At 41.4% G+C, this 17000-nt stretch overlaps 1 protein-coding gene across 1 annotated transcript in view; it reads right to left on the bottom strand.

Annotated features, from left to right (window-relative positions):
• Positions 1 to 17000, bottom strand: part of CACNA1E (calcium voltage-gated channel subunit alpha1 E) — an 817054-nt gene that overhangs the window by 77358 nt on the left and 722696 nt on the right. The window contains exons 18-23 of the mRNA XM_073571345.1: positions 16872 to 16989; positions 14464 to 14531; positions 11455 to 11552; positions 6736 to 7290; positions 4179 to 4441; positions 3875 to 4046 (exon numbers count right to left, since the gene is read on the bottom strand). Coding sequence (XP_073427446.1) covers positions 3875 to 4046; positions 4179 to 4441; positions 6736 to 7290; positions 11455 to 11552; positions 14464 to 14531; positions 16872 to 16989 — 1274 coding nt within the window. The remainder of the gene's footprint in view (positions 1 to 3874; positions 4047 to 4178; positions 4442 to 6735; positions 7291 to 11454; positions 11553 to 14463; positions 14532 to 16871; positions 16990 to 17000) is intronic.

Here is a 17000-nt window from a genome sequence, read left to right on the forward strand (position 1 = left end):
TGATCGACAGAACACAAAACTTTTATCCCCTATAGCATTGTGCATTTTTGACTGTCACTCCATGCATCCCCCCCCCCCCGCTGCACTCAGCTTTTCTAGCAGCTCTATAGGGAATTAACTGAGCGACAACCGGGCATCCAACCTGCCAAGACACCTCTTACTGGGAATAAACATTCTCTGATCTACTGAACAATGAAGGTCCCAGAGTTTGGACACCCGCCGATCAGCAAGTTTTCACCTAGCCTGATGAGGGGCAGACAGCTGCCTGCAGATGGGTGTCTTTTCATTTGGAAGAAACACTGATTTGGCTTATATCTTTTGTCAGGTTGCAAAACTTGTTAAAGGGTCAGATATTGACTTACAGGGTAGGTGGTACTAGACAAATAGCATTCTTTCTTTTGGGGGAGAGATAATTTAAATACCCTTTTTGAATGGAGCATTGCCTGAGCTATATCACTCTCTATGCCAGCTGTCAATCTGCATAAGAAAAAACATTAATTCCCATAGATCGGTGTTCCCCAACTCCAGTCCTCGAGAGCCACCAACAGATCAAGTTTTCAGGATTTCCTTAGCATTGTCCATGCAAAAATTAAATCACCTGTGCAATATTAAAGGGAACTTGCACTAGGTCTTGCACTAGGTTTTCCCCATATAAAGTAGGGTCAGCACTAGTGATGAGCGAGTATACTCATTGCTCGGATTTTTAAGAACATGCTCGGGTGTCCTCCGAGTATTTTGGTGTTGCTCGGAGATTTAGTTTTCGTCGTCTCATCTGCATGATTTGCGACTGCTAGACAGCTTGAATACATGTGTGGAGTGCCTGTTTGTTAGGGAATTCCCACATGTATTCAGCCTGTCTACAAGTCGCAAATCATGCAGATGAGATGACGAAAACTAAATCTTCAAGCTACTCAGAGAACACCCGAGCATGCTCGGGAAAACCCGAGCAACGAGTATGCTCGCTCATCACTAGTCAGCACCTTTACGCCCTCTGTTACAGCATACTAGTATACTGTATGTAAGTCTGCAATCTGCACTGCAAGGCTTATAGAATAGCTTTTATTACAGCTTTTATTATACTCACAGACGGGGCAGTTCAGTCCCATGGGAATCTCTAATCTTGATCCAGCCACTCCTCTCTCCTTGCAATCGCTGTCCTCTTTCCCTGCTTCATGTGGATGACGCTTCCTATGTCATCCACACGGTGCCCTCCATCACTCTCCTGACCAGGCTCACTTCTCTCTGCCCTGCTGAGGGCAGAGCAAAGTACTGTAGTGCACATGTGCAGGGAAAGGTGAAAGAGTGAAAATGACCTGTACGTAAAGGTGGGGCATGCGCACCGCAGCGTTCTAATCTGCCCTCAGCAGACCAGAGAGAAGTGAGTCTGCGCAGGAGCATGATGGAGGACCCCAAATGGATGACATAGGATGTATCATCCACATGAAGCAGGAAAAAAAAAACGAAGAGAGGAGGCACCAGATCAAGACCAGAGACCCCCCATCGGACCAGACTTAGTCGTCTGGCACTATAATAAAAGCAATTATTTGTGCTTTTTAGAGCAGAAATCAAAGCCACTTCACACCCCTCCAGCGCTTTGTATCCATCCTTTTTTTTAGGGTTCTTGAAGTATGTTTGTGGTCATTGTTCTGCTGGAAGACCCATGAGCTAGGAAGCAAACAAAGCTTTCTGACACTGGGCACTACATTGCAACCCAAAATCCTTTGGTAATCTTCAGATTTTATGATGCTTTGCACACAGTCAAAGCACCCAGTGCCAGAGGTAGAAAACAACCCAAAAAACATTTTTGTTTTGAACCTCCACTATATTTGGCTGTAGGCATCATGTTCTTTTCTTTGTAGGCCAATTCCTCTTTCAGCAAACAGTAGAAGGATGTGACTTACTAAAAACCTCTATCTTGGTCTCATCTGTCCAGAAGACGCCTTCCGAGAAGGATTTGGCTTCTTGACATGCAAACTATTGTACATTTTTTTATGTAGCTTTGTCTTTTATGCCTTTTGAGTCTCCTGCCATTGTGTTTCAATTCATTCAAATGTCCTTGGATATTTTGTGCAGACACTGATGCACCCTGAACCTGCAGGACAGAATGCATTTCTTTGGAACTTGATTGGGGCTGCTTATCCACCGTCCGGACTATTCTGTGTTGCAAAGTTTCATAATTTTTTTTTATCGGCTGTTCACATCCAGGGAGATTACATACAGTGCCATGGGTTGAAAACGTATTAATTCTGTTGCACACCGTGGACAAAGGGACATCAAGATCTCTGGAGATGGATTTGTAACTGTGAGATATTTGATATTGTCCTCAGACAGTTCTCTTCTCCTCTTGCTGTTCGCCATGCTTAGTGTGGCACACACAAACACACTGCAAAGATTAATTCAACTTCTCCCTTTTTATCTCTTTTCGGTGTAATTTTCATATTGCGCACACCTGTTACTTACCACATGTGAATTTAAATGAGCATCACAAGCTTGAAACAAAGTTGGTTACCCACAATTTTGTCCATCCCATTTTGGGGATTTTGTGTGAAGTTATGTTCAATTTGCCTTTTTTTCTCTTTTTTTGTGTTGTTTTAATACACACAGGAAATAATCATGTGCACAACAAAAATGTGTAATTGCAATAATTTTCTGGGAGAAATACTTCATTTTATGGAACAATTTCAAGGGTGCCAACACTTTTGGATATGGTTGTATACACAGCATACTAGAAAGCTGTAACAGGGTTGAAAAATTTTGCACGCACTTTATATGAGGAAAACCAGGTGACAGATTCCCTTTAAGGAAATCCTGAAAACATTATCTGTTGGTAGCTCTTGAGGACTGGAGTTTGGGAACACTGCCATAGACTCTCACTCTGCCAAACAGTAACTGAGGATGTGAAAGAAGTCCGAAGCAGCTTCCTGCAGATGAGTGTCTCATTCATTGGAAAAGATGCTGGTTTGGCAGATGTTCTTAGTCAGGTTGCAAGGCTTTGTTAAAATGTCAGACACTGTGTCATGCCTCGGTTTCAGGACTCATTCTAATGACCACTTGCTGCATTGCCAGTTTCCCTTTTCTACTGAGCCACAACCTGTTTGGTCTCTGTCCAACTACTGATGGTTCTTTTGTCTTTTCTTTCTTTTTTTGGCTATTTATACTCACCTTGCATCTGCCTTCTTTGCTGGCTATACTTCAAGGTTAATGGTGTTTGGAATTCCAGCTCCTTAGCTAGAGACTAACTTTGTCTTAGTAATATCAGTTCCTTTTCTATGGTCTGTTTGTGGTCTTCCTCCCTAGCAGCCTCTCTCTTCTCCTTCATTTTGGGACCAGTAAGTTTCTACATTTTTCATTTGTATTTTGGTTCTGCTCATTTTCCTCCATCTTTCCTGTGTGATTTTGTGTACATGTTCATAGGCCTGTGCATCATCCTCTGATTTGTGTGTATTTCTTTTGATAGTTATAATTGCTTTGGTGTTGCACACTGTCTATAGTGAGGGTCAGCTGACGTTGAATGTGGGCACTATTTCATAATCTTAGGGCGCCAACCCCTGCGGTAAGACAAGGACAAATCGGGGTCAAACCAGGGACTTTCCTAGTCTGAACAGGGACCTGTCAAATGCAGGTATTGCATCTCTCCTTGCTTGTACGTGTGTGAGTATGTAGGCTCAGTCATAATAACCTGATTTAGTAGCTACCTCTAATACGTGACACTAGAGAGATTCTTTCTTCTGTAAGAGAGCCAATTGAAATGCCTTTTTCCCAAAGAACCTTTTCTGGCCTATAAGATGCAATACACCAGCAAGCTATCTCCATAAGATAAAACCTTGCCTCCCTAGCCTGTCTAATAAAGAAGTTGCAAACGTAAAATACATACGGGTTGGTAGAGCTGAAGATAAGCATTGAACTGTAGGGTACAATGGCTTTGGGGGACTCTAAAAGTTTTTGTTTTCTTTTCATTGTCCTCTCTTCTCCATCCTCAGGTTCCTCGTCATCCTTTTCTTGATCTTGAGACACAAGAGAAACTTCTCCATCTTTTCCTTCATTCACTGTAGCAAGAAGAACAATAGTGAATATGTTGGAGGCCATGGTGAATGCAGACAGATCAGCAAAGACTATAATTAGCAGCCAAAGGAGGACAAATGTAATAGGACGACACAGACAGCTAGACGATTCCTCACTCTGTACCACGGTGCAGTCGGAAGGCATCCCCGCGTCTGGTATGGTGATCACTGTGCTCTCTGTGATTCTCTCAGTACTGCTAGATACATCAGCCAAGCTACAGCTGGTTGGATTGGGACTTTCCTCTTGACTTCGCAGGCTGCACAGTAAGGCCTGCTCGCTGCAATCCATGTCCGGTAGACTGCCATTCTTCCCATGGCTCAGATCCTGAAAAGGAGCAGTGTTGGGACCAGTGCCCTCACATCCCACTGTCCTGTCATTTCTTCCACACCAAGAAAATGGTGTGAAGTAGCAAAAAGAGAAAATAATGGTGAGAATACTGATGGCTGAAAGAAGGTGATGTGATGGACAGACACGATCATTGAAGAGTGCATCTAGGTAATGCAAAGGGTTAGGTAAAAGCATTAAGCTAGGTAATTCCAAGGCTGCCAAAAGCAGTAAGTGAAGAAGAAAGAAAAATGGTGGCACTACTGGAAAGAGTTTTCAGGGACTACTAAATTCCTAAGGATGAACAAACAACATGATATCAATGAGAATCTGACCCCAAGCGATTTCCATTTTGTCACAACGAAATGCTTATGAAAGAGGCTGTGACTGGTATTAATGCTCATTGCATCTCACTCAACTAACTGGAGCTGTAATACCAGGCACGGCCACTATGAAAAGAATGGAGCCATTTCTGGTAAATACCAAGGAGACATGGCGCTCACCAAATAACTGCAGCCCCATTAACCAGTTTAAAGGCTCGGGCGCAGAGAGTGAAAGCCCTACAAATCTAGTATCAATTTAATAGTCCTGGAAAAAAACCCTTGAAAGGGAACCTGCAACCATGAAAATGACGTTCAGTATGCAGGCACCATGTTATAGAGCCGGGGGAGCTGAGTAGATTGATATATAGTTTTGTGAGAAAGATTTAATATAACCTGTGTTTTATTTATTAAAAAGTTTTATCTTCCTGGATTTTCTTGTCCAATGGGCGGTCCTATCAATGACTGACAGCCATCTCTGTGTGCACACTCATACGAAGAAAGCTGTCAGTCACTGATAGGACTGCCCGATGGACTGAAAAATTAGTGAACTGCAAAATTTTTAATGAAACACAATTGTAAAATTGATTTTTAGCCCTGAATGCATACATTTATATGCAAAAGAAAAGATGTCTCCAAAAGTAGACAACCATAAAAGTAAGAGCATTTTTAGGACGTCCATAAATATGCCCAATGTACTGTCCCTTCAGACCATAGAGTTGCCATGCACCACCGCCACAATCATTCCCCAGTCTCTTTCAGGAGTTCTTTCCATCACTGAACTATTCCCCAAACAACACTGGGCTATCCTCTTGACAACACTGGCCTATTCTCCAGACAATTCTGGGGTATCCTCCAGACAACACTGGCCTATTCTCTTGACAACACTGGACTATCCTACTGACAAAACTGGGCTATCCTTTTGACAACACTGGACTATCCTCCAGACAACAGTTGGCTATCCTCTTGAAAACAGTGGGATATCCTCCAGACAATACTGGGCTATATTCCTGACAACACTGAATTATGCTCCAGACAATACTGAGCTACCCTCCTGACATCACTGGACTATCCTCCTGACAACACTGGGCTATCCTGAGAACGTGGGGCTATCCTCCAGACACTAGGCTATCCTCCTGACAACACTGGGCTATCCTTCTGACAACACTGGGCTATCCTTCTGACAACACTGGGCTATCCTTCTGACAACACTGGGCTATCCTCCTGACAACACTGGGCTATCCTCCTGACAACACTGGGCTATCCTCCTGACAACACTGGGCTATTCTCCTGAGAACAGTGGGCTAGCCTCCTGATGACAGTGGGCTAGTCTCCTGACAACACTGGGTTTGCCTTTGGATAACAAGGGGCAATCCTCTTAAAGATTTGTACTCACTTTCTCAAAAGCAGCCCTTACCACTCCTGCATTATGCTTCATATGTCTGTCTTATAAATATCCTAATTTATAGTGCCATCATCTTTAATCTCCATTTCAAGATTTCACATTCACAATATGAGAATTGGTGAAAACAGTAAACAGGATATGTATTGTACATCTGGTATCAGTAGGTTTTGAGTGGCACATAAAATATGTCCTACAAGAAGCAAGACCGGTGTTTATTTAGTAAGGTGGTATCTCCAGCTAATATTGTTATGGAATATCATTAGGATACGCCATAACTTTTTGATCAGTGGTGGTCTGAACTGAATTGAGTTGTAGTTCGCTGCACAGTGGTTGCCAGAAACTTTGCAGAGCAGGGAATACTGAAAATGGGCTAAATGAAAAGTTTATGATGTCCATCTTCAGGAGGGTAATTCTAGTGATAAATGAGGGTCTCACCCTTTATCCCGCACAGATTAAAACTTATGTCAAAAGTTTTTAAAAACTGCAGTTACACTTTAACCATAATTCACCTCATATTAAGGCAGATACAATGAGTATCAATGCCACATATTATAGAGGAACATTTGCGAGTTCAACAACCATTGACCTCTAAATTGTAAAAAATATTACAGTTAATTCTAATACCTCTCATCACAGTGTCTTAAGCAGCTCTTGGGTGGATCCTCTTCAGATCCTTGCACTTCTTTTGCTTCCCCATTGCTTTTTTCCTCCGTGTGTATTTTTGCATCCCCCATATTCTCCTGGCTGGCCCTCGTGCTGTTCGGTGTGCTGGACATTTCACGACCCTCAGTTCTAACTTTTTTGTGACGGCTTCTTCTCTGGCTCTGCCTCCTCCTTATTGCATCTTCAGGAGTTGTACCGTTCTGTTCGACATTATCAGCATTCCCATGTTTGGATTTTTGTCTCCAGTGGTCCCTAAGATTTTTGTGAGAAGGGCTCTCATCACCATTCATCTGACTCTCGCTAGGGTTTACTGCCAATTTTTCCTCTTGCCCGTCTACTTTTTCTCCCGCTGTGTCTTCCAATGCTTTAGTCTTACGATATATACTAGAATGAGGGTTCAGAGCGGCTAGCTCCTCGTTCTGAAGGGCTTCCTGACTGGACATCTGTATGTGGCGCCTTAGTTGACTTGTGCGTTGCTCCCAAATGGACATTGTGTGCCGCTTTCTACGTTCATTACTAGTCAGAGAATTAAAAAACAAGGGAATGAAGAATATATTACGTTATACATCAAACAATTTCTGAGATAACTCATCCATTATTCATTTTTTTCCAGTAATAGTGCCACTCTTGACTATGGGTTGTGTCCGCAGTTTATCCTCATTCAAGTACATAGCTCAGAGGTATCATGCCAGACATAAAAAAATAAATTAGGATAAAAATAAAAAAAATCGGTCACAAGGTTTATGCTGCTAATTCGGAGGGCAGAATAAAAAAAGGCAAAAAATGTGCAGGGACCAAAATAGTTGCAAAATGGTATAAATTTGCTATTATTAAAGTTAATTGAAAAAAGCATAAATATATCCAACACAATCGGCACAAAGACGTATTGACGGGTGAGCCAACAGGGAAACACCCAAAGCAAAATGGCATCAGTCAAAACAATAAGACAGTATATAACAATAAGACAATAAGGCTGTGTGCCAAGCGTTTCTGCTGCGGAAACGCTTAAGAAAAGCATCTAATGTAATAGAATGGAAAACGCACATGTTGTGCTAATGGTGCGTTTTTTTTCCGCTGCGGAAACGCTTAGCGGAAAAAAGCGCAGCATGTTCATTAATTGTGCGGAATCGCATGCGATTCCGCATACATACACTGTAATTGCAAAAACGCATAGGAAAACGCATGTTAAAATGCATGATAAAGGCGTCAAAAATGCGTGTCAAAAAGCACATGCGTTTTCCCTGGCAAGGGCATGCGTTTCTGCTCAGGAAAAAAACGCTTGAAAAACGCTACGTGGGCACATAGCCTAAGACAATATATAAAAAATATATAAACAACAAGACAATAAGACAGTATATAAAAAATTATGTATATGCCCAAAAGAGTATAATGATGATTAGTAAATCTGTGAAAAATCAAGCATATATAATATATAGACTGATATAAATTGGCGTGCCAAAAGAATGCTTTTCTCAAAAGAGGGTCGAAAGGGGTACAAGCAAGAGTAGCAAAAAAATGGCAAAAGCATTTGAAGAAGCATTTCAAAGAACAGGGCACAGAAGGTTTCATAAGGCCAGGGTCAGAGATGCGAGTGTGATGCGAGAAACTCGCACGAGTCTCTCGCATCAACACCCGGCACTGCTGCCAGCACTCGGGACCGGAGTGTGCGGCTGCATAGAAATACATACAGCCGCACACTCTGGTCCCGAGTGCCGGGTATTGATGCGAGATACTCGCATGACTTTCTCGCATTACACACGCAAGTCTGACCTAAGTCTAAGAATGATTTCCTCAAAAGAGGGTCAAAAAGGATACAAGCGACAGTAGTAAAAAAAATAGTAAGCGGCTCACCCACCAAACGTCTGATGTGCGTTTCGCAAATGCTTTGTCAGGGGTCAAAGCATTTGACGAAGCATTTGTAGTAACAGGGTATAAATGGGTATTATTATGCAAATAAAAGTATAGAATAATTGGAAAAGTTGGCTTGTGTAGCATAAAGCAGTGACAGACAACCTGATTAAATTGCTGGGTCACTTGCTGGATGTAGGTACCATGAAATCACCTTTATCAGTCACTGTGGCTGGCGAGTGTTGTTGTCTATGCCATGATTAATCTTTCTCCCTTAATGAAGTTTAGGAATAAAGTTGTCAAGCAGCCACAGAAGGATCGGGGGCCACTACAGCTCACAAATAGGAGGACACAGCAGAGCTCTCCCTGCAGCTAATTAAACAACTACTACAAGACACTGAGTAAATGACCAGTAATAAATCCCAGGGCTCTACTTTATGCTGCCCTCACACCAAGCAGGATAACCCTAGTGTCAGATTTTGTCCAATAAAGATCTATCACAATGCGTCTTGATCTTATATTGTCTGACTATACATATGCTACCATATCACTACTAATTACATTCATCTTTTTTATATTTGGACATAATGTTATAAAAGGCTCAACTAATATATAGGGTATGAGGATCATTTTATTATTTGATTTCAGGGTTTCACATGTTTCCAATTACTGGTTAGTTGAGATTTCATGCCAACATTCTGTTATCCTCCTAATCTGTAGGTAATACATGCTGTCACACTGGTAATTACCGACGTTACTGATCAGGCGCTATGTCATTATATGACTCATGATTGTGAATGAACCATTTCATGAGGCTTCTGCAACTACTCGCGGCATTAGGGAAAGCCTAAGAAATCCTCACCAAGTCCATTCACTGGAGATACAGCTTTAATTAAAAATGTATGTAATTATTGCGGCTATAAACATACTGTAACATTCTGTGAATTTACTAATTTACCAGAAAATGTGAAAAATACATTATTGTTTAGTAAATATTTACAATTTATAAAGGGGTCTGCCTTCTCCCTAATAAGAGTGTAAGGAAACAAAACAAAATGATGACTTTTTCTAAAAAAAAAAAAAAGTTACAACAAAAGCTACAACTTTTTCTAGTATTTTTGTTGCATAGCTACACTATATACATTAGCAGATTTCTATTTTTCACTGCATCAACGGAATAGAACTGTGTGTTTTTTTTTTAATCTCATGCCCATTCAGTATGGTGATTTACATATTATAAAGAAGCACTCCTACCGAAATGTAATCTATTATACCCTGTGCAATAGTTCTGGTGTATTCTTACCGATCACTGTTTTTTTCCACATATCTGAGCGGTTACGGTTCTACTCTTCATATTACGAGGGCAAATCAAATGAAACCTGTTCACACAGCATCTTTTGGGTGGACCAGAAAACGGCTCATACGGTGTAATTGGTAGATGAACATATTTGAAAACTTTCACAAAAAAATCTCATGAAGAAGAATTTATAATAATAAGTAAATGGATCTATGCCACTGGAGATGTGCTAAGGTTATGCCTCTTGACGTTGAAGTGCAAATTGGTGACTGCCACAATAAAGGGGACCTGTCATCAGTTCCAAAGTGGCCAGTTTTTGCACTTATTTTATTCCCTCTACTTCTCTGCGCATTCCATCTTTTGTTTCCTTTTTACATCAGCCGTATGATTCTAGAGATATGGCTGTTTTTATTTACTGCTAATTTTTATGGTCTTCCTTAAAAGGACGTGTCTAAAAGTAATAAAGACACGCCCCAGAGGATCCTGTGAACCACGCCCCCTTCATAATCTCTAGAATGGTATGGTGGATTTTAGAAAAAAACAAAACTGAATCATCAGGGAAGAGGTGAAAACAAAATAAGAGCAAAAACTGATCACTTTTGACCTAGTGACAAAGCCTTAAAGTGCTGAAAATGTAGATACTATAATTATTCTAGGTCATGGAGCAGATGACAACCTTCAAAAAGTGCAAATAATAAGACCTTTAAATATATATATATATATATATATCTGTCTTAAAGGGAACAAGTCACCAGGTTTTTGTCACCTAATCTGAGAGCAGCATGATGCAGAGACACAGACCTTAATTACAGTGATGTGGCCCTTACTGGGCTAATTGTTGTAGTTTTAAGAAAATCACTGTTTGATCAACAGAAAATTATCACTAGAGGACTAGTAACCTGCTGCCAGGTGGTCCTAACTATTCATGAGCTCTTTATAATCCCACCCCCACCACTGATTGGCAGCTTTCTGCATATACACTGTGTATACAAAAGTCTACCAATCAGTGTTGTGGGCGGGGTTATACAGGGCTCAGCATTCCAAACTCTGCTAGATCTCCAGCAAGAAAAACATTCATTTTATAAAAACTGCCGCAAACAGCCCTGAAAAGTGACACTTCACTGGAATCAGGATATCTGCTCCTTCATTGTGCTGCTCTCCCATGGGGTGGCAAAAAGCTGGTGACAGATTCCCTTTAAAGGTCTAAGAAAGGTTTCTAGTAGCTGCAGGAGGAGCTACAGGGAATGAATGAATACAACTTAAAGTCCTCTTTGACACAAAAGAAGATGCCGACATTCTAAATGGCACATGGTAAATGGGGACTCTCATACAGATATCATAATGGGGCATCGGCGCTTTCAGTTACACTTATGGTGGGTCATAAGGATGTTCTCGGTAACCACTTTTTAAATATATTGTGGAGGGTACAGAGGAGATTTGCATATTAGTAAAAATACAAGTATGCAGGGAAATCATTATGCACAAAATTAAAAGATGACATGACAAACAACATATGCAGTTTATAACTAACTCACTCAACAGATGATGCATTAGGTGCAGACATAGGGCTGACCTCCTTGGCTTTTTGAAGGGCATGTTTCTGGTTAAATGCCTCCTCTTCTTCCTGCTCATCCTATGGAAAATCAAATCATGGTGGGCACTGAGATTGTAGTGAGAGGGTCCTAGAATGCGATGACCCTCTCCCTTGTACTAGTCCTGTCCAGGATTGTCGGCATATAATAATATTCCCCTCATTATGTAGCCCAGGTATTAGTTGGTTCAGCCAAACCTATATGCCAATCCAGGGTTACACTATACCAGTCCCTTCATAAAGCTCTCACTCCCACAGTTCCTTCTCTCCTAGACATGGTCCTGGATGTGAGTTGCCTGGCTCTTCCTTCCTGGTGTTTATTCCAGTAGTTTTTATGTTAGTTTTGTTATTTTTGTATGGTGTTAATCTGTTTGAGATGAGGTGGCACCGGAGGCTGACTTGCATACAGACATCTGACAGTTGCATAACGCTTCTTGCCCGGTTTCAATATTACGAATTGCCTTGTTTGCTATAAAACAGCTATTTTATGGAACTGACCTTCACTCACCAAAGATAGTGGTGGACTCGTTCCTTAGTATTATGCCAGAAGGTTACAAAATGTAAATACGATGTGTTTTGAGTTGTCCCTACAATCTAAGGAATTTAGCCCTCTTCTTATACCACACCCAGTGCTTTCAGAAACTCTAACTCCCACAGTTCCACCTCTCCTGGCCTTGGTCCCAGATGTGAATTGTCCAGCTCTACTTACCTGATGTCTATCCCAGTAGTGTTTATGTTTGTTTTGTTATTTTTGTGCGGTGTTTCTCTTTTTGAGATGAGGTGGCACCGGAGGCTGACTTGCACGCCGGGCGTCTAGCAGTTGCATAACGCTTCTTGCCCCGTTTCAGTATCACAAATTGCCTTGTTTGTTATAAATCAGATATTTTCTGAAACTGTCCTATACCCACCAAACATAGTGGTGGTCCTGTTCTTTAGTATTATGCTGTAAGGTTACATAATGTAAAGAGGAGGCATTTTGAGGTGTCACTACAATCTAAGGAATTTAGCCCTCCTCTTATACCACAATGTCATGATCCATTTTTTGGATCTGTCAGATCTGGATCTCCTCATATCTAAACCTTTTTTCCTTTTCGGTCATCGGGGTTAATATGAGTTTTTGCCCCCTGTGGCCACCGGGGTTACTGCAGGGAAACTGCATATGATTAATTATTTATGCAGGTGGTAACTTCTCCCCCTGCTTCCTATAAAAGGAGTTCAGGTGCTGGAAATCACTGTTGGTTATACACTTGCTCTTGGGAGACCAACCAAGCTGGAGTTCAGGAGCTGAGTTCTGTGGTGCTTCAGTTTTGCTGTTGTCAAGTGGCTACTCTGCTGTCCAGGAGCATTGCAGCAGAGCAAGCTAAGTTCTATTTTATTTTACCCTGTCTGTTATCTTTCGTTTGGGTTTTTGTATTGTACAATTTTTTCCCTGTCTCACCCCCTGGGGAGGGGGTTGGGGGTTTAGCTCAGGGCTAAACAGGAGATAGGGACAGGTCGGGGACTTGGGCCTCACTACCTTCAAGTGTACCCCCAAGTTAAGGAAAGACAGGGCACCCTCCTTAGCTTGAGGGGCAGTTCAGGGGGCCCCGGTTCCTCATCATCATTTTCCCCCTTACTGCCCCGTGACACACACCCAGTGCTTTCAGAAACTAACTCCCACAGTTCCACCTCTCCTAGCCTTGGTCCCAGATGTCAATTGTCCAGCTCCACTTAGCTGATCTCTGTCCCAGTAGTGTTTATGTTTATTTTGTTGATTTCTTTTCTATGGTGTTAATCTTTTTGAGATGAGACGGAACCAGAGGCTGACTTGCACACCGGGCGTCTGGCAGTTGCATAACGCTTCTTGCCCCGTTTCAATATCACAAATTGCCTCGTTTGCTATAAATCAGATATTTCCTGAAACGGTCCTTCACCCACTAGAGATAGTGGTCGTCCCGTTCCTTATTATTATGTCTGGAGGTTGCATAATATAAAGGGGATGTATTTTGGGGGTGTGACTGCAGTCTAAGGAATCAGATACTTGTCTAGGGTTGTGATAACTGTTCTTAAATTTCCTTCCTTCTTGTCCATCTTGTGAACATAACACAAGAATATTACACAAGAGCCATCTAATCGCTCACTATATGCAAATGTGTATATTGGAAAGCCTTAAAGGGGGACTCCAGCCTCATAAGTTTTCAAATCAGCTGTAAAAAAAAAATTGTACTTAACTTTTCAATTCCTAAACCCTTCTAGGTGAACAGTTCTGTTGTTGATTACACCACTCCATTAATGACAATTTCGATCTGTCTACAGCAGCCAATCTTTTTTCTTCTTTTTCTAATAATACGCAGTTGGAAAAATGATTTTAGCCTCAAATACATGCATTTAAAGGGAATCTGTCAGCAGATGATTGATTTGCAATCTGAGAGAAGAGTGATGTAAGGACAGAGATCCTGATTCAAACAATGAGTCACTTATTAGGCTGTGGGCTGATATTTCAACACAATCAGTGTTTTATAAACATGAAATTATCACTATGGGACTGGCTGCCATGTGCATCCTAGTCCTCCTGCTCTGTGTAAACCCACCCCATCACTGACTGTTCACAGAAAGTATCCAATCAGTGGTGTGGGCGGAGTTATACCGGGCTCAGCATTCTGAGCAACTGCTAGTTCTGCAGCAGAGAAAACTGTGATTCTATCACAACAGCACCCAGTAAAATAAATTATACATCTCTGGAATCAGGGTTTCTGCCCCTAAATCATGCTGCTCTCAGATGGGGTGGCAAAACCCTGGTGACAGATTCCATTTAAATAAATGTAAAAGTCCTCAGAGGTGAACAACTCTCATTTTATGAGGTTGTTAACCCTTTTTAGGCTTATCTTACCGAATTCTACACTTCTATATGTTTACTAGCTATGTGTTAGATGCAGAATCTTAGTGTCTCTTCTGGCTGGCAATGACCACTTACCTTGGTCAGCTCCTGCGCATTGGCCAAATTATCCACAGCAATGGCAAGAAATACATTAAGAAGTGTGTCTGGTAGAGTTAAGGATCACATACTATAATTAGGAATGAAATAATAATAATAATAATAATAATAATAATAAATGAGTAATTTTACATTACATCCACCTTTTATAGAGTCAGCCAAGTGCATCTGTCATGCTATATCCCGGGACCCCCCACCACCAGGACCACCATACGACCAGCAGGTCGCATTATTAGCAACTGCTATGATTGTTACCGTGATACAATTTTCCATATCATTGAGGCAATTTATTTGCTCTTGTAAAGGACCTTTAAGATAAAACTTTTCTCTCTTTTATCGCCAAGTATTCCCGAAGTTTGGTTTTATAAAGACTTTTTCTCAGTTCACACAATTTTCCACTTTCACATGTGCTGAAACATGTGAAAAAGCTTGGGAAAATAAAAGAAGTGATTTAAATAATTTACTGATGGTGATAATTAAAGGAAACCGCAAAAGAACAAATGATGAATATGTATGTTTGTTCAGTTATCATCTTTTGGAAGCAAAAAGGAATATGACACGTGTGATTTACAGGTAACTGATTTATAACTGGTAATTTGGCAAACAACATGGACGACAAATTTAAGGGACTTTTTTTAAATAAAGAGTGAACCTCAGGGGCAGAGCTCATCTTCAAGCATGCAATCATTACGTTTGTTTTAAAACTAGTGCCCCTATAGGAAGAAAAAAGCATTACAGTCTGTCCACAGAAAACATTATTTATTTGGGCTTGTATGGAGGCGACAAGGGAATCAAATGAGAGAAAAAAAAATATTTTTTTTCTAAGTTGTTCATTAAAGAGGTTGTCCACTACTTTTATATCGGTGGCCTATCCTTAGGATAGGTCATCAATGTCTGATCGGTGAGGGTGCGACATCCAGCATCCCCGTCGATCACCTTTTCCTGGTGTTGGCGCAACTGGAACTTCTCAGTTATAGAGCTGCACAGCTCAGTAATGGACACGGCCAGGTACTGTGCATCCACCCCCTGTTCAAATCAGACATTGGTGACCATCTTAAGGATGGGTCATCAATATTAAAGCAGTGGACAACCTCTTTAAGGCAGGGTCCCCAACCATTTTTTACCTTGAAGGCCACATTCAGCTTGGAAAGAGGATCACAAGGCAGATGCTATGTGAAGAAATCGTTGAAGTCCCCTATGTTGCTAGATATGTGGGCCCCTCTGTGTGCCCTTTTGAAGGTTACAATGGCCAAAGCGTTCCCTTATAAGGTAACAATATCCCAAGTACCCCCTTATAAGGTGACAATATCCCAGGTGCACCTTATAAGGAGACAATATCCCAGATGCCCCCTCATAAGGAGACAATATCTCAAGTTCCCCCTTATAAGATGACAATATCCCAAGTGCCCCCTTATAAGGTGACAATATCCCAGGTGCCCCTTATAAGGTGATAATATCCCAGTTGCCCCCTTATAAGGAGACAATATCCCAAGTGTCCTCTCATAAGGTGACAATATCCCTAGTGCCCCCTTAAAAGGTGACAATATCCCAGGTGCCCCTTATAAGGTGACAATATCCCAGTTGCCCCCTTATAAGGAGACAATATCCCAAATGCCCCCTTATAAGGTGACAATATCCCAAGTACTCCCTTATAACGTCACAATATCCCAGATGCTCCCTTATAAGGTGACAATATCCCAAGTGCCCCCTTATAAGGTGACAATATCCCAAATATCCCCTTACAAGGTGACAATATCCCAAGTGCTCCCTTGTAAGGTGACAATATCCCAAGTGCCTCCTTATAAGATGACAATATCTCAGGTGCCCCCTTATAAGGTGACAATATCCCAAGTGTCCCCTTGTAAGGTGACAATACCCAAGTGCCCCCTTATAAGGTGGCAATATCCCAAATATCCTCTTATAAGATGACAATATCTCAGGTGCCCCCTCATAAGTTGACAATATCCCAAGTGCCCCCTTGTAAGGTGACAATACCCAAGTGCCCCCTTATAAGGTGGCAATATCCCAAATATCCTCTTATAAGATGACAATATCCCAAGTGCCCCCTTATAAGATGACAATATCTCAGGTGCCCCCTCATAAGTTGACAATATCCCAAGTGCCCCCTTGTAAGGTGACAATACCCAAGTGCCCCCTTATAAGGTGAAAATATCCCAATTGCCCCTTATACAGTAACAATGCCCCCTGACGTCCCCTATGCGGAGAGTGCTGGCCAACAGTAACCTAATATGCATGACCATCTGTGCAAGATTTTTTTTTAATCTTTACAATATATTTTACTCTGCACATGATGTGTATTTTTTAGGACTGTGTACATAATATTTATCTGTGGATTAACTAAAAGCCATAAGTAATAATTAGGATACAGTTGCCAAATAGTGTGAGAACGATGAAATAAATGGAAGACCACATGCCAGAACTGACTCCACCCTGTGAGCGGATCCCATTGTACATCACCTCGTTCCAGTCTTCTCCAGTTAAAATCTGAATGAACG

This window comes from Dendrobates tinctorius, unplaced genomic scaffold (genome assembly GCF_039654945.1).
Source record: "Dendrobates tinctorius isolate UK_male_01 unplaced genomic scaffold, ASM3965494v1 ptg000029l, whole genome shotgun sequence".
Taxonomy (NCBI): domain Eukaryota; kingdom Metazoa; phylum Chordata; class Amphibia; order Anura; family Dendrobatidae; genus Dendrobates; species Dendrobates tinctorius.